The sequence below is a fragment of the Notamacropus eugenii genome, chromosome 5, assembly GCF_028372415.1.
Source record: "Notamacropus eugenii isolate mMacEug1 chromosome 5, mMacEug1.pri_v2, whole genome shotgun sequence".
NCBI classification, from domain to species: domain Eukaryota; kingdom Metazoa; phylum Chordata; class Mammalia; order Diprotodontia; family Macropodidae; genus Notamacropus; species Notamacropus eugenii.
In genome coordinates this window covers 69,575,455-69,599,065 of record NC_092876.1, presented here as the reverse complement: position 1 = coordinate 69,599,065, position 23,611 = coordinate 69,575,455, and the positions used below count along the sequence as shown (strand labels likewise).

General features: G+C 40.7%; 1 protein-coding gene across 8 annotated transcripts in view; it reads right to left on the bottom strand.

Moving 5' to 3' along the window:
* PHACTR4 (phosphatase and actin regulator 4) overlaps positions 1–23,611 on the bottom strand; it is a 126,406-nt gene that overhangs the window by 11,194 nt on the left and 91,601 nt on the right. For all 8 annotated transcript variants that reach the window (XM_072609576.1, XM_072609570.1, XM_072609571.1 and 5 more), the window contains 8 exons: positions 17,009–17,182; positions 15,590–15,670; positions 12,546–12,710; positions 11,833–12,240; positions 6,148–6,739; positions 3,477–3,673; positions 1,908–2,061; positions 212–267 (listed from right to left, as the gene is read on the bottom strand). In XM_072609576.1, the coding sequence (XP_072465677.1) occupies positions 212–267; positions 1,908–2,061; positions 3,477–3,673; positions 6,148–6,739; positions 11,833–12,240; positions 12,546–12,710; positions 15,590–15,670; positions 17,009–17,150 (1,795 nt within the window). In that variant the 5' untranslated portion in view covers positions 17,151–17,182. The remainder of the gene's footprint in view (positions 1–211; positions 268–1,907; positions 2,062–3,476; positions 3,674–6,147; positions 6,740–11,832; positions 12,241–12,545; positions 12,711–15,589; positions 15,671–17,008; positions 17,183–23,611) is intronic.

Genomic DNA, 23,611 nt, shown 5'->3' with positions numbered 1-23,611 from the left:
TGGGGTCCTACTCCAGGTGTCCCAATTCTTAAGGGAAACAACACTTCATAGGAATATTTCCCAAGGTGGCAAGTAAACATTTCCCTCCTCTTTGTTCTTAATTTTGCTTCTGTGTAATGAAACTTAGTCACAATTGAAGCAAAACATACAAAGTACAAAACCCCCCCAAACACCCCAGCACAGTTTAGTTACAGTGAAAGCTGTCACTCACGCTGGAGGATGTTCCTCTGTTCCAGTTCTTCTGCCGTTGGTCTCTGACTCAGCCGCCTAGAAGGACAAAGGAGGCATTAAGGCTTTTCTATCACTGATAACACAACAGAATCAGGGAGAAAGCAGCACATTCCATCCATGAAAATGGGATGGTCAGATAAAGGCACCTTAAATGTACTGTACAGCAGCTTTCATCCAAGTTTTTCAGCTGTTGTTGACAATAAGGCCTTTTAATGTTGGGGGACTTCGATAAGAACACCAAGGTTCAGGCAGCAAGGTCTTTGCAATAGGACCACGAAGGGTAAGGGTAAGGTCTTAATGTCTCTTTGCAAGGTTCCCAAGGGTGACTGCCTTCCTGCTAAGTCTATGGGCCATCCTGATTCTACTGTCTCATGGTCCTTTTCTGCAAGCTCAGCATCTGGGTCTCCTCTGCCGAAGGCTTTGTGTTGGGATCTCTCGTTCTTTCTCTATATTCTTGGATAAAGATCATCAGCTCCCATGGAGTCAACTAGCATATTTGCAGATATAATGCCTAAATCTACATACTTGATCCTCCTTTATCTATCGAACTCCATCCAGTCCCACATATGTCTAAATGACAACTCCACATGGGTGTTTCACAGTTGGGCAAACATATGAAAAACCTTTTTAGTTGAACAAAAAAAAATAGTAAACATTTCTCAAGTCTAAAGTCTCTTTCCTGATTTTTCCCTTTATAAAGTGTGAAAAAGGTCAAGAACCAAAGGTAAAACTCTGGAGTATGGATTAAAGGTGATAAATTTAGGACCAGAAACACCTCTGGACTAATGAAAATCATGGGCTTCCCCATTCCCAGAAGGAAGCAAGGATCTCCCTAAGGGCAGTACTAGCTTTCCCTCCCCTGAAGGGATCAGGATACAGATCAGAGGGAATCCTTTTGCATCTTTCAGAGTGTGGCAGAGGAATTAAGTACTTTTGGAAGTAGATTAAGTGGCTTTTGCTCAATAAGACGGAGTAAACGCTAAAGTAAAACTGTACCACACGATGACTTTTTACTTGTTTAAAACCCATACTAACTTTACTTCAAATTCTCTTGTATTAGAGTTGTCCAAGAGCAAAGGAGTAGGGTGGGGGATGGACTATGTAATCATAGACATTTCTGCGCATTAGAAATGTTTGAAATTAGTATATAAATGAATTTTCAAAAGACTGCTTCTGCCAGACTTATGACTGAAACAAATCGGTCTCTCACTCTCTCTCTTACACACACACACACACACACACCCACACACACACCCACCCATACCATTCCTCTGTTTAGCCAGATTCGGGGCCTGCCTATAGAATCCGATACAAACTCTTCTGTTTGAAATTCAAAGCACTTCACCATTAAGAAGGAATATTTGAGAGATGTTGCCAAGGTGGACTCAATAGGCAGGCATTGGCAACAACCTGGACATGAGAGGTGGGAGAAGAAAGAAGAGACGAGGAGAGTGAGCTAATGAGGAATCCAGGAGGACTCCCGGGCTGGGAAGGCAGGAGGGAGGGAGGGTTTAGGGGAAAAGACAATGAATTCTGACTGAGACATATTGAGTTTAAGATGCCTACTGGTCATCCAGTTCAAGATGTCTGGAAGGCAGCTGGAGATGAGAGACTGGAGGTCAGCAGAAATGGAAGAGCAGGACAGGAAGACAAGAGGAATCTCATCTATTTCCTACCTAATCAATGTATTCCCAATCTGATGTCGGATTTCATTCCACTCCTCTTTGCTCTTTCGAGGCCAAGAGTTCAGGTCCAGGTCTGGTTCACTAGGTTTGCTATTTATCTTCATGGCCAGAGTATCTTTCCTTTTCACTTTGTTAGCCAGAGCACCTGGAGAATATGGAGGGAACAGAAAAGTATGGTTAGGGTGAAAGCCAGTATTTCATTTGGAATGAGGCACACAAAGAGGACCCCTACCCTGCCAACTTTCTCTACAACCAAAAGGCATGCAGACGTGGGGCTTCAGTCAGGAACACAAAGGCACAACGAGAAGCCATCACTTTGTTCGCATGGGCACACAGGAGCCAAAAAAACTTTAAGAAGATACTGAGAGGATCAGGCCCCCCAAATCTTCCCATTCTTCCCTTTCTCTCTCCTTGAGTGAGGAGAGCCCAATCTAAAACAGGTAACACAGTTGCTGGGAAACCCCTTACATTGGACTTCTTTCTGTTACTCAATTCCATGCTGTGAAAAGTCCTGGTACATCCCCACCCAAGCACTCTGGGATGACTAGAAATGGAGCAGATATTGGGAGTGGCATTTAAAAATTCATTTGAGTTGGAGATAAAGGTGAAAAATCTTATCATATTCCTGTAATGGACAAGCCTAGTAGAATAAATGAACCTTACAGAAAATTATTTCCAATATGAGGAGTTCCAAGGTCTAGATTAGATATTTACAAAATAACCAGAAACAGGGAGAGAGACAAAGGAGGGGGAAAAGAACTTGCTTATAGAAAAACTTCAGGAAAATAACTCTTCTCAAACAGGGGTAAATGGAAGACATTAGAGCATCCCTTATTGCTCAGCCAGGAAAAATGGAGATGCCTCCACCCAGATGGGAAGAGCTGATCATTTCCAAGGCCCAGAGACTTGCTTGGAAGATGCTCTTTCATGTCAATTTGCCCCTATCTTTTTTGTTTTTTGGCCAGAGCTACTCTCCAACCCTGCTCTCTTTTTAAAAATTAAGCTATGGTATATTATCCAATTATTTATGCATGCTTTTTGGCTCCTGCAGGAATGGTGATGTAATGAAACAGAAGCAAGTACCACCTGGGACAAGGATCACTGTGGGAGACAGATCACGGTTTTCACTTTATTGATGTTGGAAACTCCCTTTCTTAAAGGAGGTCAGCAACTGCTTTGCAACTGAGCGTATGGAGAGGCCAAGCACCTGCCCAGGACTAAATGTCGAGTTCAGGGCTAGAAGGAGAACGTGAGCAGAGGCTTTGCTGCTCTTGATGCTTCTGTCATTCTGCCTCATGTGTCACAGGAAATCTACATTTCAGCTTTTCTTCTAACCATCAGCCTTGCCAAAGTCCCATACAAACACCCAACAACAGTACCACATAAGTACAAACTCTAAGTCCAGCTGACCTCCTTCAACATGCCAGCAAGGGGAGATACATTAAGGATCACGTGAGAAGAGTTCGAGTGCTTTACTGTCGCTACTGAGACCATAGTCAGTGTGACTGATGAGAAAAACACCATCTATCCCCTCTCTAAACAAATTCTCCCCTTTCTTACTGTGTTGGCTTTCATCTTCATCTTCTTCATCTTTGTACAAAATGGGGCCCTCAGAATCAGAGTCACTCTCCTTTTCTTCTTCTTCCTCCTGCACACTCTGTGGTATGAGTTTAGGAATGACTGTGGCAGATGCCACATCACCAACGTAGGCTGATGGACAAGGCTGATCATCTTCCTCTTCTTCTTCATCGTCTGGACTAACAAATTAGCATAATTATTCTTTTCTAGAACAAGTTAACTGATTATATATCAGAGAAAAATTCTGAAAACTGAGAAATAGGCCCTAACAAATGCTCATTAGCATCAAATGCTAATTTCCTCAATCACCTATAACAGTTTTTCTGAGAAACTCCTACCTAGGCTTCTCTTTGCCCCAGACTATCATGATCTCTACAATTCACTATAGTGACATATGAGATTGTTCTGGTTTCTAAGACTGTAATAGAGCAAAATGCTGATCATGTCTAAGGAAGAAGAGAGGGCAATGAGATGAAAAATCAACTTTTTCTCTCCTACACTGCAGATTTAACATTATTCACATACTCATGTGCTGCTGGTAGAGTTGTGCACTGATCCAACAACTGGGGAGAGCCATATGGAACCATGCCCAAAGGACTATAAAGTCATTCTATTATATACCCTTTGGCCTGGGAATATCACTACTAGGTCTGTATCTCAAAAAGATTACAAAAAAAAAAGGGAAAAGGACCTACATGCACAAAAATATTTGTAACAGCTCTTTTCGTGGTGGCAAAGAACTGAAAATTGAAGGGATGTCCATTAATTGGGGAACTGCTGAACAAGCTGTGACACATGACTGTGATGGAATATAGTGAAATGGCAAGTAGGATACTTTCAGAAAAACCTTCTATGAACTGGACTTCTATGAATTGATGCAAAATGAAATAAGCAGAACCAGGAGAACACTGCACACAGTAACAGCAATATTATACAAGGATCAGTTGGGAGTGACTAGCTAATCAATAGCTAATTCTCTGCACAACTGTGATCCAGGACAATTCCAAAGGACTTGTGATGAAAAATGCTATTCCACCTTGAGAGAAAGAACTGATGGAGTCTGAATGCAGACTGAAACATCCTCTTTTTACTTTATTTTTCCTGGTTTTTCTTTTTTAGGTTTGTAAATTTACAACATGACTACACATGTAAAAAGTATATACAAAAGCATATAAAATTGCTTGCCTTCTCAAGGACAGGGGGGAAGGAGAGAATTTGGAATTCAAAATATTAAAAATTGTTTTTCATGTAACTGGGAAAAAATAAAATATTACGTTTACAAAAGCATTATTCACAGTTTCTTCCAAGTTCCCAAACTGCCTCTGCCTACTGTGGAGGGCCTGACTCGAATACTTGTGAGTGCAAATGATACAGCTGAAGCAAAAAAGTTTTTGAATGGTGCAGATGAACGTCTCCGTATCCTTGAGAACGCTCTCTAGATGTCAGCAAACTACAGTCTTCAAGGGCACCAAATGATGTGAATCCACAGTCAGAACTGTTCTCAGCATTTGTGAGAAACGGGTAAATCATGCAAGAACAAATATTGGCTTGAACACACTTTTTAATGCTGGGAGGAGGAAGCAAGAGGCACAGCTTTGCTTGGAGAAGGCTGGAAACCAAAACCTTTCCTAATTAATGACTGGGTTGACTTTGTACTTGCAGAGGGGCTTGCAACTTTTGGGCCAAACTAAAAACCTCCACCAAGGAAAGGATGACTGTAGGGCCTTATTAGAACATCCTTCCTTGTTGGAACCAAGAAACACTCATCTATTAACATAAACTTTTCTATTTCAAAATTCTACACATAAAGATCAGAGACATTTTGAGCACCGTCAATACAGGAATTTGCTTTGACTATGCATACATATTTATTCCAAGGGTTTTGTTTTTCATATTTTTAAATTCGAGTGATGTGAGGAGAAAAAAATGTCTACTTTAAAAATACATAGGAAAATTCATTTTAAAATGATCTTCAAATAGACTTTTTTGTAAGGAACAGCAAGGACATGTATAGTAGCTGGAGAGAGAGACTCAGAGTCGGAGAGAACCAGGTGAAGTTTAATCTCCAAGTAAGACACTGACTGGGTTTCTGAGGGCAAGTCATCTCACTGTGAACAGCCCAAATAACTCTCTAAAACAAGAGTCCTTAATGAAGGGTGCAGACCTTTTCTAAAAATATTTTGGTGACTATGTCAACACAATTGGCTTCTTCTATAAACCCCTGCATTTTATTGTATGCATTTAAACATGTTATTCTGATGTTTCCTCAGATCATGGGGCTAAAGGGGCCATGACACAGGAAGCATTACAACTGCCTGCTCTGAGGCAGCTGGGTGGCACAATGGATAGTGCACTGGCCTTGAAGTCTAGAGGACCTGAGACACTTACTAGCTGTGTGACCCTGGGCAAGTCACTTAACCCCTACTACCTCCAAAAGCAGAAAGAATGATTAAGATTCTAAGTTGAAGAGTAGGTGTTACCTTAATGGGTGATGCCTAAGAGACAAAATCACAAGCCTGACCGAAGAGAAAATTCTTTCCAAACTAATTTTTCTAAACATCAAAACATTCACGTACATTATTATAATTCTCCCTTCAATGCTATCTTGAAGGGGAGAGGTGTAGATATTATGAAAGACTTAAATGGCACTCACACTTTAAGCATTTCAATAGTGATAGGAAGCGACCTGGTCCGACCCAGAGTACCACTGTCTTCAGAAAAGCCTTTGCTGTTCTCAAATAGCAAGGAATGAGCTCTCTGAGACTCCTCCAATGGGGGAGTGATGGGCAGAGGGGAGGTCAAGGCTTGCTGGATGCGGATGTGCAGTGGAAGTGGGGGCAGCCGAGAGGGTAAGAAGGACTCTCCAAAGCTCTGCTCAGGTGTCCTCTTGGGCACTTCTAAGGCCTGATCTTCCAGCGTTGGGACTTCAGCGGGGAGTTCTAGGGAGGGTGGGTGCTCAATTTCTGGCACAATTTGAAGAGTCTTAGGAGGCAATGGAGGAGAACATGGGGGTTCAGGAGGTATATGAGTAGGCAGAGGGGGAGAAGGGGAGGGAGGTGGGATCATTTGGACTGAATTGGAAGCAGAGGAATTGGTCCTCTCCCTCTGACCACTTGAAGATTTTGTTGCGGTGGCAGCAGACTCCAAGGGAGGCATCAGAGGAGGCGGAATCCCTCTCTTGGGTGGTAAAGGTGGGGATGGCTTTGCCAGCAATGTGCCACTGTTGATTGCTTGTGAAAGTTCAGCTGTAAAGGGAATAGAAACACCTTAATTTAACTTGGAATTTAGAGATGGATATAATCAGAATAGGCAATGAGCCTAACTACTGCAACAAAAGGATACAAATCTTAGTTATTTAGATAAATTACTGAATTTCACCACCTTATTAGTAGCTTTAGACATTTCATTCCAAAGCAAAATTCACTTAAAAAAAAGGAGAAAAAGATAAATTGTAAGATTTCTTAGAAAAGGTCTATTTCCAAGACACTTTGTAGATGGTGAATTTTGTTTCCTACCCAAGATAATAGTTTTTGTTCTGATACTGATTCAGATAAAAGTAGCTGATTAAGTGTGAAAGGGATCATAAAGACAAAGAATTCCTCGGAGATCCTTTCTTTTGTAATCAACTAAAACAAAAAGGCACAACAGCAAAACAAATGCTAGAAGCAACCTACACAGATAACTTGCCATTTGCATGGTAGGATGGAATGACATCAAAAATATCCTTCATTTACATAACTCTTCCTAGCAAAACTTCCCAGTGCACACACATATTATCCGATTAACTTAAGTTGTAAGGATACAGAAAGGTAGACATTATCAATGCCACATTATAGAAGAAACTGAGGTTCACTGAAGTTAAGGGACTTGCCCACAAGCACGTGGCCAATCAGCGCTGAGTCAGAACTAGCAGAGAAGCCTCAGGATTCCTATTTCTTCCACCTTTCTCTTGCTCCAATTTCAATAGTTACTCAAGTCCATACACCATAGCAGGAGTTTATGGATTCCAACGGTGTGTGTTGTTCAGTCCTTTCAGTCACATGAACTCTTAGTGACTCCATTTGAGGTTTTCTTGGCAAAGATACTGGAGTGATTCATCATTTCCTTCTCCAGCTCACTTTATAGATGAGGAAACTGAGGCAAACAGGGTGAAGTGACTTTCTTATTCACTTCTATGAAATGTCACAGATATTAAGTGTCAGAGGCCAGATCTGAACTTAAGATGAGTCTTCTGGACTCCAAGCCTGGCACTTTCTCCACTTCTCTACCTAGCTGCCCTACAATTCCCCAGGGCTCTTTCCAGCTCCAGTGCTAACTCTCACAATCCCAAGAAGGTCCCCTAGAGAAAATGCCTCAAGAAAGTCCCCCAGAACATATAAAAACACTCAGGGTTTGCATCAACTAAAAGAAAAGTGTTCAGAAGATGAGGCTGGTCTCTGGTAGTCTACCCATACTCTGTCTTCTCCCACTCCTTCCCAACTCAGCATTTGTAACTCATACCCCAAAGCACCGAATCCCCTCAAGTAGCCCAACACAGACAACCCCTCAATTCATACTCCCTGGGAATCTGACTGAGGGCCAAGTAAACCTTGCCCAAGATTTTGACTTCATGAAAATACACATCAACTATCAGGCCTTGGTTGCTACTGCAATCCAACTAAACATCACGTTATGTCATGTTAACCATTAACACAAGTCATTTCAGTACTATCCAAATCTTTCTGACCCCATTTGGAGTTTTTGTGGCAGAGATACTGGAGTGGTTTGCCCAGGGTCACATATGGAATAAGAGTCTGAAGCTGGATTTGAACTTGGGTCTTCCTGATTCCAGGCCCTGTGCCAACTAGCTGTTTCAATATCCAGGTGAATAAAAATTATGGAAACATTTTCTCAAGCCAAATGTTTCCAAAATTACTTAGTGAAACTTTCAAATGCAGAGCATCCTTAACAAATACAGAAAAGGTTGGGGGGGAGAGGGGAAGATTTTACAACTATCAAAATATTAGCACAATGGTCTTCCTCTAGGTCTTTTGATAGTTTAGTGGACACCATTATAAAGATAAGGTGTAATCTTTACAAGTGGAAGTAATTCCAGAAGCTATTAACATGAATTTTGAAAAATATGAGAATTGTTAACCAAAACCAGAGACTGACTCATCTTATATTTTGGTTTTGGATTAGGAGTTCCTTATATGACGAAAAGGATATAGTGCACAGGAGGTTTTCACTTCCAGTTCAGGGAATTTCATGTTACTCTCCTATCTTTTAAGAGAAATTTTTACTTTTGGGCTCACAGTAATAATGAAATATTTCTGGGAATTACAGAAACCAGTGCAGTACACTGAAGTATTTATATTTGGAGTCAGAGGATTTAGTTCAAATAATTAACCACCTATATGAACTTGGGTAAATCACTGAACCGCTCAATGCTCCAGGCAAATGAAGAGAAGAGGTTGATGGATATTAGTAGAAGGATGGACTCACCAGGCCTATGTCAATGAAATGAGCATCCTAGTCTCAGCCCCAGTCCAGGGACCTGGAGTTTTTTCATTTTAAACTAAGTGGGGCTAGCCTGTGTGACTTTAGATAAGGTAGAGTTACCAGTGTGACTCTGGATAATAAGGTAGTGAGGTTTGGGGTCTCCAATTTTCTTACCACAGAACAGACTGAACCTTCTCTTCCTGTTCTATATTGGCAAGAACACTGAACTTGGGAATAATAAGGAAACCTGACCTTGATTAGTTGTGACTAAAGGCTGGCCACTTTCACCCTCTGTTTCCTCATCCATAAAAATGGGAAAATACCTGCCCAGTTGTTCTCACAGAGCTGCTGTGCGTAAAGCTCAGCATCAATGGAGGTATTGGAGAAAGAATACTTAGAAGTTCTTTGAATCTTATAGGGTGACTCAATAAAACTGAGGCAGGGATGACAAACCATCTGAGACCTGTTCCCAAACCCCCTCCTCTAGTTACCCCACCCCATCGTGACAATCCTAACAAACTCATTTGCTATTCCCTAATTATGCGTAAAAACTTTCAAGTAGAGGAAGTTGAGGACTGATCCCCTGGAAAATCACTGTCAGTACTACACTGCCTTCCCCACCCTTGCCCCTCACTGATTAAGAAAACCTTCAACCTGCTCTGGCATTCAAGGAAGCTAGGATCTAAAGGAGTCTGAAATGAATGTGAAAATGTTCCAATTTTGTCACTTAAAATTAAAAAAAAAAAAAGACTCCCCTTATTGTGGCAAACTGAAAACAATCATAACAGCTGTACGCCACAAGTGGTGAGATTGTGTTTCCAGTCCTAAGTCCCTGTTATTTACTCAGAACAAGGTGAGAGTTAGTCCCTGCCTCTCCTAGATGTGTCCAAACTGCTAAGTGAAGACACCTAGTCCCATAGTTGCTTACAAGGATCATCTCCTCTGGTTCTACAACAGCCCAGAGGCAAGGGGAGGGAGCAGAGGTTGGAAAAAAGGCAAGAGGAATGAAACAGATAAAGGTTAGACTACAGGAGGTCCCTCAGAGGTCATCTATCCATCCAATCAAAAGCACCATTTCTGTTGACACCATCCCCTCTGCTGGATTGTGGGTGGTTTACCACCTTTTAAAGCAGCCCAACCCCCTTTCTGGCCAGCTGCAACTACAACGAGCAGGCCCAGTCTAAAACTTCCCCCCAAATTCTGTTCTTGACACCACATGGAATCAAGTCCAGTGTCTTTCTCCCAAAAGAGCCCTTCATGTATCTGCATCTAACAACCATCCCTCACCACCCCATTCCTGTTCTCACCCAGTCACCAATTCTTTTCCTCTTCAAAGTTGAAACAACGACGTATGGGGTGTTCACTTTATTACTGGGTACCTTTTCAGTCCCACTGGTAATTTTGAAATGACTGAAATCCTTTTGTAACACATGTACTTGTATGTATAGTTTTATATATGCTTAAGGTAATATTTGTTAGTCTGTTTTTAGACTATCGACTATCCAGCTGGCTAATTGAAAGCTGGGTCCATAAGTTACAGGTCATATATAGTCCAGCTGGGCTAAGCAGATAAGCAGGGTTGAAATGTTAGTTAAACATTTTCATTAAACTGTAATAACAAGCAGCACAAACCAGAAAAGCTATGGAGAAAGTCACAATAATGATAAGTACTTTAAAAGTTTCTCAAAGATAGCTCAATTAGAACCTTCAACCTTCATGTGGGTGCTCAGGCATATCAGTCTTAATCCAAACTTCAAGAGATACGGTTCCCAAAACCAGGGAGTATTACAAGAGAATATATTTGATAAACTGATACAAATTCATATGTGAACCAAGCTCTATTCAAACTTAGGCTTTTAAGTTAGTAAAATCCAGTTGAATAGGTTCAACACACCTCTCATTTATCACTGGATCACTGATCAACACAATTCTAACCATTTTCCAAATAATAATTCTTAGGATCCTAATGAAGGCTGGGAGACACTGCATATCAAGGGTGGAGAACCTGCAGCCTTGTGGCCACATGTGGCCCTTTAAGTCCTTAAGTGCAACCCTGTGACTGAATCCAAATTTCACAGAATAAATCCCCTTAATAAAAAGATTTGTTCTGTAAAACATGGACTCCACTCCATCAAAAGGCCACACCCAAGGACCCAGAAGGTCACAGGTTCCTCACCCCTGGATAGGTCATCCTGCTCAACCCAGAATCTGACTGGGAATCTTTTTTAAAGCAATCAAGCTAATTCTCTCTATCAGTCATGCTCTAGCCTCTCTCTGAAGAACTCCAATGACAGGGAATGCAATACACTTCTCAGAAAGTCCCTCACCTTTCCTTCTTATTAGCAAGTTTTTTCATCAGATTGAAAAAAACAAACCTCTCTTAATTTCTTCTTCATGCCCCTGGGTCTGCCTTCTCAGCCAGAATTATAGCCACCTAAAGGATGCCAGCTGGGGCCTCATAACATGACTTCTTATTTTCCTGCAATGTTCTAAATGAAATCTCAAATATTAGAGATTTCCTTATTCATTCACATAAATTTATAGATGTTTATACATTTACGTCATCCCGGTGCATCTGGACCCTCAAGAACACTTATCAGTCAAAAGGAAGCATTGTCATGGTAAAATCTTCTGGTCCCACGATTCAGTTTTCATACCTAGACAAGGTTGCTAAAGTTTTCCCATATTCAAGTAAATTTAACAACCATATTATTACATACACATTCATATGCCTGTACATAAAAGTGTGGCATACATATGACAATATTTTGTTTAAAAACAAATCTATTTTTCTCTTGTTAATGACTAATCAAATTTCCCTAACCTGTGGCTAATGATAGCTTTTCGAGTCACTTACCAATAACAGGGTTACTATTTCTGTTAGCTGGTTTAGGGGGAGGGACGGGGGGCTGCTTGGCAGGGGCATTGTGGGTCATGTTCAAGGTAGCAGTCGTGTTAGTGCTGACAGGAACAGCAGGCAGAGTCCTGGGAGCTGGGGAAGGGGTGCTGGAGGAACTAACTGTCTTTGCTAGGGCTGGGGTCGCAGTGTTGGCAGTGGGTACTGTGGAGGAAGAGGAAGAAGAGGTGGAGGAGGAGGAGGAGGAGGAAACAGTCCTTGCAGTGCTGTCACCAGCGGAGGCGTCTGCTTGTCCATCGTTTTCTTCCTGAGAAGATGACAGGGGTCTTTTGGGTCGGGGTAAAAGTGGCTTGGGTGCTGGCTCGGGAATGGGTTCCACTTCAGAACTGGGCTGGCTTCCGGATGAGCCTGTGAAACAAAGTTGTTGTTTTGTTAAAGGAGATGAGAACTGGTGGAGTCAGAAGGAGTCAGTTTGAAAAGAGAGTTAATTCATTCAGGCCCTGTATAACAGGTCTCCTTATTTTTCCCTCCCCACTGCTGCTTACCATTTGGCGGTTTCTCTTCTGAAAAACTATTTTTACCGCGAGGTAGGCAGAGGAGTGATCAAGGTACAATTCCACTCAACTCTGTTCTCACTTTCGCCATCAGTCAGACAAATGCAGGCTTTGCTGCCTCTGTTCCAGACCCAGAGCCTAGCTCCACTGTGTGCTCACCGGGTGGCACCTTTGTTTCCTCTCCCGGAAAAGGCTTCTTAAACTTCGTTATCCTTCCCAGCTCCTCCTCCATCTGGCCAGGATGAGAAGGCCCTGCATTCCCAATGGGAATGGTGTGGCCATTCTTCAATGAAGTATGGCTGAACTTCCTAGAATCTTCTCCACCTGTGAGGCAGAGAAAAAAAAAGGCACTGAAATGAAGAAACCAACAATGATCTATGGGGAGAAAAGTCACTGTTGTACAAGCTTTCTTATACCACACATTCTACTGATGTTAACTCCTTTTTATCTAAACCCTTGCTGATTTTCATCTTGGGAGCCTGATAAAAACATGACTAACATGAGGGTCCACTAGACTGTGTGAGTGAGTATGGTGCTGGTATCAAATTGTGCACTGTCAGAGATGACAGAAGTTTATATTGCCATGGAGAGACTCCTCCAGAAAACAAGTGAGTTCTGGGACAGGAAGAGAAAGAAATAAAAGAGACGCAACTCCTAGAAACCACTCACTGTGCTGGCAGGATTATGGGGATGTACCCAGTGTGTTTTGCAGGAGCTGGCCTATTCATGTTTTTGTGGGTATCAGAAATTTGAGGGTCACATACTATAGCACTCCTGAGAGCAGCCCACCCCTGCCAATCATAAAAATTGCTTTTCCTTCCCATCTGCCAACAGGGTACTGGAAAGCAACCATCACATCTCAAACAACCAAAGGATGAGTTAGAAAGTGATCATGGATAGTAGAAGCTGGCAGCCAGTACATTAAAATGTATTTTACAAATTAGTCTTTTTTCTCATAGTTCAGGCACCCATTAGAGAGGAGGAAATCTGGGGCAGTGGAAAGCATCTTGGGTCAGGAGATCTGGATTCTGGTCCTAGCTCCTCCCTAATGTGTCTGTATAACCTGGGGTATATTGCTTTTCCCTTCAGGCTTTGGTACTTCTAAGAGAAGGGCAGTGGATTATGATCGCTGAGGTCCTGTCCAGCAATTAGGTTTCTCTGATTACATTTCCAGGGGATTTTGCTATTTTAAAAAAGGAAAGGAAATATGACAATCAAAAGGCAAAAAGAAAGAGAAGAAAAAGGGTAGTTGAGTTTTTAAAAATACAGGAGTACAACACAAAATAATCATTAACCTCCAAGCAGTAAAAAAGTATGAATTTCATTAACAAGACAGTAGTAGCTGACAGCCTGCTAAAAGCCCATTCCCTTTTAGCGGATATTCTAATATGACAAGAGGAATTTCATTTAAACAATTCCAACTTGAACTGCCAATGCTGGTCTCCAAATTACTTGGTTACTGTAGTACTTGCCAGGACAGAGACAAGCAATATCAATAAATACAAGAGCAGCTTACAAATTTCTAATTCTCCTAAAAGCAGTCTCCTACAAAACCCCGTGAGGCTCAAAGTACAATGTTGCTATCCTCCCCTTTACAGATAAGGAAAATGAGGCTCAAAGTCCCACACCATCTAGTAAGTGTGAGAGTCAGGACTTGAACCCATATCATATGACTCTAAATTCAGGGATCTTTTAACTAAAACCAGCTATTTCTCCAGTGTTGCAAATACTGAAAAAGGATCCATAAAGCCTATAAAAAATGTAATATTGTACTGGTCAGACCAGACCTACTGTAAAGCCAAAAAATAAAGACACCCTCCCACCCCACCCTAGCACACAGCCTGATACCAATTCCTGTAGCAGGTTTCTGCTGGGGTGTAAAACACAGCAGACCAGATTTAGGCTTCACTCCGTGCACTTGCAAGGCTCCAAACGACTCAAGCCAAAAGCAAGTAGACATGGCATGGAGGGCTGGCACAGGGGACCTGAAGATCAACCAGGAAATAAGGAACTGATGCTGGATGGGATCTGCTGTGAAGGACACAGGCAGAAGCCACAAGGAGGGTGGGATAGCACACGCAAGAAATAAGGGACAAAGACCTACTTAAAGTAAGATATGGGACCTGGAGTCTGACCACCTAAACACCTGAAAGATTTTCTGATAACGAATATGAATGAAATGGCTATGTACATTCAAGTGAGCCTGGATTAATTACAACGACAATCTTGGTCTTGGAAAATGGAAGATAAAAGGTGAAGGTAAAACTCATTTCCCCTTTCTCAGTTATTATTATTATATGGTACAAAGACGGGTTCAATAAAAGGAAGGCATGATGACAGAGTGAAATGACTAGTATATGAAGACATACACAAAGCCTGAACGAAATTAACGACACGTTCATGAAAGCATGAGAGTCTTCAGGATGTAATAAAAAGAACTCAGAATTAAGGGGCTGAAGACATGGGTACCAATATCGCCAATAACTATTTAAATTTAGACAAATCATTTTTTTTCTCTCTGGGTCTCAGTTTCCACATCTGTAAAATAAAAGAGGTTAGACTACAAGACCCTAAGGTCCCCCCTCTCTCTCTAAAATTTCTTAACTGTTCATTTTAATTAGAGAAAAAAGGTACACACACATAATTATCCTTCGCTAACACTGGGAAAAGATCCACTGAGATTTTTCATCACTAGTTTCTATCCATTTTTGAGCTATATTACAGTGTTTTCAAAAACTGGTTTAAGGATTTCCCTTATAGTGTTCTGCTTTAAAAAAAAAAATTCAAAATAAATGCAGTCATTTCCTTCATTTCAAATCAAAACATTTTATAAAGAACTCCCACAGAGAAAAAAGCAACACAAGTCCAAGGATAATGTGAGACTTGTAATGCTTGAATCTCTGTGATAAAAAAGCAGAGAAGGATGAGAGTGGCAAAGATGGGCACAGATACCCACGGAGACAAAGGGCGGGAAGCGACACCCAATACTGGAGCTGGCGCGGGGCAGGAGGATGCACCAGGCACCACGGAACCATTTCCTCAGGGAATTCTTGACCAGATGGGCCATATGCCAGGCACAGATTATCACCAGAGAAGGAAGGAGTATTGGCTCTGATTTGGGAGGAGGGAGCAATTAGCTGTGTTCTTCAATTAAAGAACAAAAGACAACTCAGCCCACACCAAGCACGCACATGCAAACTCACCATGCACAGGGTCCTCCAACAGAAGCCCTCTTCTAACCAGCTCCTCTCTTGGCTTTCGCATGGATATTTTCCGCTCTAGAACTGAGATTGGAATTATTGGAATAATTGGAAACTAGAATTCAGAACCAGGCAGTGATGGTTTAGCTTTATCCCTGGGCAAAAAAATTCTGTGGTTCAATCAAGCTTTCATACTCTGCAAGGGTCAGAGGGTCACCCAGATGACTTTAAATTACTTCAAACTCAGGAGCCTTATTTATTATTTCCCTTTCTCATGGTAAAAGTGAGGGAGGAGAGCTGCTGGCTACAGAGGCTTAAGGGCTTTTCCAGCTTACACAGTCTGGGTTCCAGCTCTAATTATCTGTGTTCTCAGGTCTCCTTCAGGTTTCCCATTGTGTTCCATGCAGTTCCATGGTGCCCTGCAGTTCTAGAATTCTATAGGTTTATGATTAGAATAGAAAAAAATATACCTTTACAATCCCCTATATTAATGGGTGGCTAGGTGGTGTAGTGGATAGAGCCTGGGCCTGGAGTCAGGAAAACCTGAGTTCAAATCTAGCCTTAGATATTAGCTGGGTGACCCTGGGCAACTGAGGGAACCCTGTTTCCCTCAGTTTCCTCATTTAAAAAATGAGCTAGAGAAGGAAATGGCAAACCACTCCAGGATCTTTGTCAAGAAAACCCCAAATGAGATCAGGAAGAGTTGGACATAACTAAAACAGCTAAAAAACAACATACTATTGGGAAAATGGTAAACATATGTATTAGTATCGTAACAATGTCACCACTTTATGAGTAAATACAAAGAACTTGATACCTTCCTAGTCTTCCTCCCCCTTTGGCTTTCCCTTTGAGACTACCTCCCATTTACACTGTATTTATCTTATAAGAACGTAGTTATTTTTATGCTATTTCCCTCACTAGAATTTAAGTTTCTTGAGGGCAGGGACTCTGTTTTGTTTTCTTTACATCCCTCATGCTTAGCAAATATTAAGTGCTTAAATAAATGCCTATTAACTGACTGTTATTTTATTTGTTCTGCACAACAATCCTAAGATGTGCTCATTCTATTTCTAAAATAAAGGTTATAGCCTTATGAAGTTATTTTTTAAACTTAAATTTTGTAATATGATGTTTCTTCTAATTTTTAGGTGGGAAATTTAAGGCTGACTGCTTCTCCTTGATAAATCAGTAACTCAATCCACTTAAACCCCGATTCCACCCAAATGCCAACTCTCTTGAATGTGGGGCTACCAGTACCCCCTGCTGAATGAACACCAATAACTACTTGCCTATTTAGTTCCTGTGGTTAAATTCCCACCCCCACCAGGCAGTTACATGCAGATGGGGATAAAAGAAAGAGGCTAAGCACTTCCAAAACAAAGAACACCTTACTTTGGGTCACAAGGTCTTCTAACTCACCTTCTGATGTTTCTTTGAATTTGTCACTGCTTTTTTTTTTCCTCCATTTCCAGGGTTTGAAGATTTTGCCAAAGCCTGAGAACTTACTTTTCCTCTTGGTGGGCGGAGTAATTTCACCAGATTCCAGGCCATCCATGACCATCCCTGGGCCTGCTGGTTGATGATCTGCTTCCTCTATAAAAGAAAGATAAGAAAGGGAAAAGTGATTTTTCTATGTACCCAAATCTTGAAGCATAAGCAAAGTTGCACACTAATTCTGTCTTAGGGCATGTCCCCAGATTTTACATCCACAAGCCCCAGTTCTATCTCCATCACAAAGGATGGAGAGGCCCTTGGAGGTCTTCCTTGGGTTCCCCTAGAGTTCTGTGCCCAGAGTCACTGGCCTAGGGGTCAAAAATTCACTGAAGTATCACCACTATGAGCAGTCTTCAAGAACCAACAGAATGTTTGCTGCCTTCCTGGATGTTACATATAATCTCCTGATAAAGGAATAAGAAATGTTGACATTTATAAGACACTTTATTATTGACAAAGAGCTTGTCATAAATTATCTCATTTGATACTCTCTTGGCTGACAACAACCTTGAGAAGTGGGCAGGATGACGATTATCACCCATACTTTAAAGATGAAAAAACTGTCTCAGAGAGAGGTGACTCTCTACTGAGTGACAGAGCAGGAATATAAGGGTGGGTGTTTTCTGAGGCCTTCTCTATATGCTCCACCATAGCTGTATTGTGTTTCGCTTTTTAAAAAAATTTATTTATTTTAGCTTTCAACATGCACTTCCATAAGATTTTGAGTTCCAAATTTCCACCCCCCCCTCCCTCCTTGCACTCCACCCCAAGATGGCATACAATCTGATATAGGTTCTACATATACATTTATATTAATCATATTTTCATAATGCTCATGTTATAAAGAAGAATTAGACCCAATGGGAGAAACCACAAGAAACAAAAAACAGCAACAAAAAGAGAGAGCAAATAGTCTGTTTCTCTCTGCATTTAGACTCCATAGTTCTTTTCTGGATATGGAGAGCATTTCCCACCATGAGTCTTTTGGAGTTGTTTCAGATCATTGCATTGCTGAGAAGAGCTAAGTCTATCAAAGTTAGTCATCGAACAATGTGGCTGTTACTGTGTACAGTGCTCTCTTGGCTCTACCCCTTCACTCAGCATCAGTTCATGTGAGTCTTTCCAGGTTTTTCGAAAGTATCATTTCTTATGGAATAAGCATATCCCCATTACATTCATATACCATAATTTGTTCAGCCATTCCCAATTGAGGAGCATCCCCTCAATTTCCAATTCTTGGCCACCAAAAAAAGAGTTGCTATAAATACTTTTATACATCTTATAGCTGTACTGTAATAACAATAATAACGTGGGATAAATGAACAGCCTCAAACCTCATTCCCTTTCTCTTTTATGAAGGAGGTAACTGGCACTTGGTGTGATTTGAGGTGCTCTCAGGAGGACAGTTAAGAACCCCAAATTTGCTCCCCCATCCTCCATCATTAAAAGATCATAACTTCATATTAGCTAATGAACAGTTCTCATCCTTCTCTGTTAAAATAAAAATATTCATACAAAAGTTACTAGCTTCAAACTCCCAGACTTCTAGGGCAGAGAAGGTCATGGAAATGATCTATTTTAATGTGCTCATTGAAAAGATGAGGAAACTGAAGTCTGGGGAAGGGAATTAAGTTGATATGAATTAGTTTTATTGGTTCACTTTCCTCCTTCACAAAAAAGGAGGAGGAGAGAAAGAAGAAAAAGTGGATGCATTTTTAAAAAGAGGAGGAAGAAGAAACATTAAGGCTCCCAAACTTTCTAACTATAATATTGTCCAGGAATGGCCCTGACTGTATTTTAATGAAAATGGATTAACAAAAATAGGAAAGACTAAGAAACTAGAAGTCAAAGAGACCTAAGTTAAATAAAATGTACTGGTTCTGACACGGATTTCCTGCATGACTTTTAGCAAATCAGTTTTTACTGAGTCTTGGTGTCCTGATCTGTAAACAGTCAAACAATCACCACCACCACCACAAGAGTATCAGTTAACATTCTGAATTAACAAGATAAGGTTCTTTCATTCATCACAAAGACTGTGATGGTAGGTAGTGAGATATCCTTGCTTCACCACTGAGGCTCAGATCAATTAAGTGATTTAATTTGCCTGAGATTTCCAAGCTAGTAAATGGCAGAGTGGGGCCTTAATCTAGGTCTTCCAGGTCTCAGTGCTGCATCTCACTGAGAGGGCTTGTAGAGCTCTAGTAAACTTTCTCTGGGGCAAGACAAGAAATCTCAGGGTAGAAGTAAGAGCAGAGGGTCCCAACCCATGGGAAGAGCTAAACACGCTGGGCTTGGTAAATGTGCTGCAATGGGAGGAGGAAGGCAGCTCCAGCTGGGCCAAGAGCAACAAAAGCTCAGGAAGGCAGGCAGGAAGCCGCACAATGAGGCTCTGCACCCCACCTCCTGTCCCAGCCTTCTCTAGAGGAAGCTTAGTGGAGTTGGGAGAAGGGAGCATGGAGCGGAGATCATGTTTAAAACACAAAACAAACAAAAACACAGTGCTAACATTTAAGCTGAATTTCTACCTTAAGAAAAAAAAGTATGTATTACGTACACCAAGCCCAGAAGAAAACATAATGCTTAAAACAATTTCTTCTCTGTATGCAACAACATGATGTTTTGGTTAAAAGAATAAGACTTAGGCTAAAGAAAAAAGGAGACTGCCTGCTTTAATGCCACTGACAAGATTTTTTCAAAAAAGAGAAAATCACAGATAAGAAGCACTATGGTGGTGGTGATTGTTTCACCCTTTACAGATCAGAGCACTAAGACCCACTGAGAATTGATTTGCTAAAAGTCATGCAGGAAATCGGTGCCAGAATATTCTGATGACACTTTGAAAAACATGCACCACCAGTCTTTTAGATAGTGAATGGCTGGGATGGCTTTACACCACCCAAACAATCTGAGAGAATCTAGCTACAAACTGCAAGGTTTACCTGGATTCATAGACACAGACTGGGTATCAGATCCAATGCCACCTCCCACGTAAGGCTTCACCATCTACCGAAAAGCTGATCCTGCCCCCAAATGACCTTGTGTTGATTTTGCTTGTATTTACTTTGTCTGTACTTGTATTGTTTTCTTCTCCTTTGTATTCCCAGCATCTGGCAAAGTGCTTGGGATATGGCAGGCAATGTGGTAGGCCTAGAGTGCTGCTTTGTCATGGAGTGATCCACAAACGGAGCAAAGGTGTATGGGAAGAGTTGGAGAGAGAGACATCACCAAGGCATGGTTAAATTAAAGTCGCATGGTTTTTATTTCTACCTCATTCATGGGAATCTTAATTGACACAATTCTTTATTGATAATATTTCAGTATTTTGAGAATTTGTCATGCAATGAAGTATTAGAGTTTTTACTCTAATAAATATATCTAATAAAATATCAGAAGACATCAAGAACTTATGATTTAATGGGTGGCCAATCCTTCATCGGATTCAGAATGTGAACCCCACTGAGGTTCACAGTATTGTCTGTGGCACTTGCCATTAAAAAAAAAAAGACATTATCCTTTGTTCACCCTTGCTGATGAGCTTTTTGGAACTAAAGATAGTCAGGTCCTCCCACAGCAGATGTACAATCCATCAAGTCAAATCAAAATGCATTTTTTAGGCACCCATGTGCTAGGAAGTGCCCTAGGCAGAAAACATAAGCCAAAAAAATTTTAAAAAATAAAAAAGCTCTTATCCTTAAGAAGCCTACATTTAATAGGCAAAGACAGTAAATAAAAGGGAGCTAAGAGATAAAGGAAGGTAGGGAAAGGTACCTAAAACAAAGCCTGGTGGTGAAATCCTGATAGTCACATATTCTAAGGCCTATACTATAACTTGAAGTCTCTACAGCCTGGCAGAGCCTGCCAGGGATTGTCTTCTGCTAGCATGGCCTAAGAGAACCCAAAGTCATCTCGACTTTCTAATGAGTCACTGGAGTAGGTCTTGAGTGGAAACATATTAATAGTTCATATTTTAGACACCTTCACAGTTCACAGCGAGCTTTCCTGAACACAATAATGATAATAATGCTGATACGGTACTATCCAGGTTTGCAAAGTAAACATATAGACGTAATCTCACTTGAAGACAACCTGTAGGTCCTCAGGGCCATTTTAAAGGTAAGGGAACCAGTACTTGGAGAGGTCATGAGTTTTCCTCTCTAAGTATCAAAGTCATCCAACAGCAGTGTCATCTAACTATTCAGTGGTCTAATACACTATGCTGTCTCTAAAGCAAATGCACTTGAATGTTATTAGAATACAAATAGATATAGTACAGAATTTAATGTAACTCTAGTTTGGGACTCAGCTGCATGGAGTATTGGGAGAATGTCTAGCATCATTTAAAGTCAAGAGACCTGGCTAGGAGTCCTTGATCTAAGATGGAGAGCAAGGTGGGCCGGGTCAAAGTCAAGTTCTGAATTTCATTTTCCTCATTGTAAAATATGGATTGCAACACCAGAACCATACAATACCTCCTCACAGGGATGCTGTGACGGTCAAAGGGAAAAATGTGCTTAAAGTGTTCAAAATTTATAAATGACAAACAATTATTTGGTAGAGCGAAGGTAAGTTGGCTTTGAGATTAGCAGACCCAGGCTCTGATTCTTAGGCTGCATGACTGTGGCTAAGTCATGCTACCTCTCAGAGCATCAGTTTACTCAGATGTAATATGGGGATGGCAATAGTATTGCTTACAGTGACCCATAGGGTTGTTGGGAGGGAAACTCTAGAGAGCTATTTAAAAATATTAAAGCTTCCTCTAATGGCCTGCACTGGACATTATGTGGGATTTTCAATATTTTACCACCAAAGCTCAACTCAGTTTTTCATTCAAAACCAAAAACCATTGTCACAAGTCTGGTTAATCAATCTTTAAACTCTACTGCCAGGCCTTTGTGCCACAGATCAGGATCATGATCAGGGGTGCACATCTGAAAGATGCTTTTTTTGGCCAAGAAGTTAAGGTTTAAAAGGTTGTTGTTTTGCATTATATGGGAAGGGAGTTTGATTAAAAGTTTAACTGTTAATTTAAAAAAATTTGTTAAGTTTTATTTCTGCAGTTTGCTTTATGAATAAAAATAATTCCCTTTGTGACTGAGTATCCAATAAATACAAATTAAAAAAAAAAAGCAGTCCAGTTGATGCAGGCATATTCACTTTGAGGTTTCATTTTCTGTGGGCACAGATGTCTTGTTACTATTGATGGAATTCACCATATCAACAGAACTGTCCTGGTATTACAGAAATTCCCAAATAGAGAAGAGATGCTACAATATGCTACAAGTCACTAAAGATAAGAGAGGCAGATAATCCCTCATGCTTCCATGGCCTGGGAACTTATCTGAGACTCTATGGCAGGTTTGCCCACTGGTGAAGAGTCAAACAAACTATGGCATATGAATACAACGGGATAGTATTTGGTTGTAAAAAATTAGGGGAAGGTTTTAAAGAAACCTGGAAAGACTTGTATGAACCAATGCAAAGTGAAGTGAGCAGAACCAGGAGGACAGTTATGTAATAAGAGCAATACTGCAAAGACAAACTTTCAAATTTTCAAACTCTGAACTCAAACACCAACCATGATTCCAGAGAATCAACCATGAAGCATAATGCCCACCTCCTAACAAGGAGTGATGGCCTCAAAGAGCTGAACAAGACAATACATTTTTGATTGTGACTAGCATAGTTAGTTTGGTTTGCTTTACTATCCACCTTTGTTACAAGGATATTAGGGTTCTATTTTTCTTTTTTTTAATTAGGGGAAGAAAGAAAAAATGCTTATTAATTGAAAAAACACAAGATATAAATATATTAATCAAGGCTAGACTTGGAAAAAAAATGGACTCTTTGCCACAGGTAGACAAATGCAATCAATGGGGGGGTTTCATGATAAAGAAAGAATATGTCAAAATCTTATGAACTTGAGGCCAAATCATATGAAGTGACTATAGCAAAAGGAAAATATACTGCATATATTTTTGAAGATTTTATGATAAACCAATATACTGAAGGGCGGGTAGGTGGCACAGTTAATAGAGTGATGGGCCTAGGGTCAGGAAGATTCCTCTTCCTGAATTCAAATCTGGCATCAGACATTTTATTAATGTGTGACTGTGGGCAAGTCACTTAACTGTTTGCCTCAGTTTTCTCATCTGTAAAATGTACTAGAGAAGGAAATGACTCCAGTAAAACAAAACCCCAAATGGGATCAAGAAGAGTTGGATATGACTGAAAAATGATCTAACAACATACTTAATAATTCTACTGTGCCCAGTTAATTTGTACAACACTACAACACACATACACACATTACACACATTACACACATTATCTAAAATGGTTATGGGACATAAGAGTACTAGAAGCCAGGAGAGATAATGAAAGGCTAATATAGAAGATGGCACTTGAATTGAGCCTTGAACACAAGGGATTGTGAAAAATGAAAATAAGGAAGGAGAGCAATCCAGGCAAGTGCAAAGGTTCGGAAAAAGCAGCAAGTATGACGGGTATGAAACAGCAAGCAGGTTG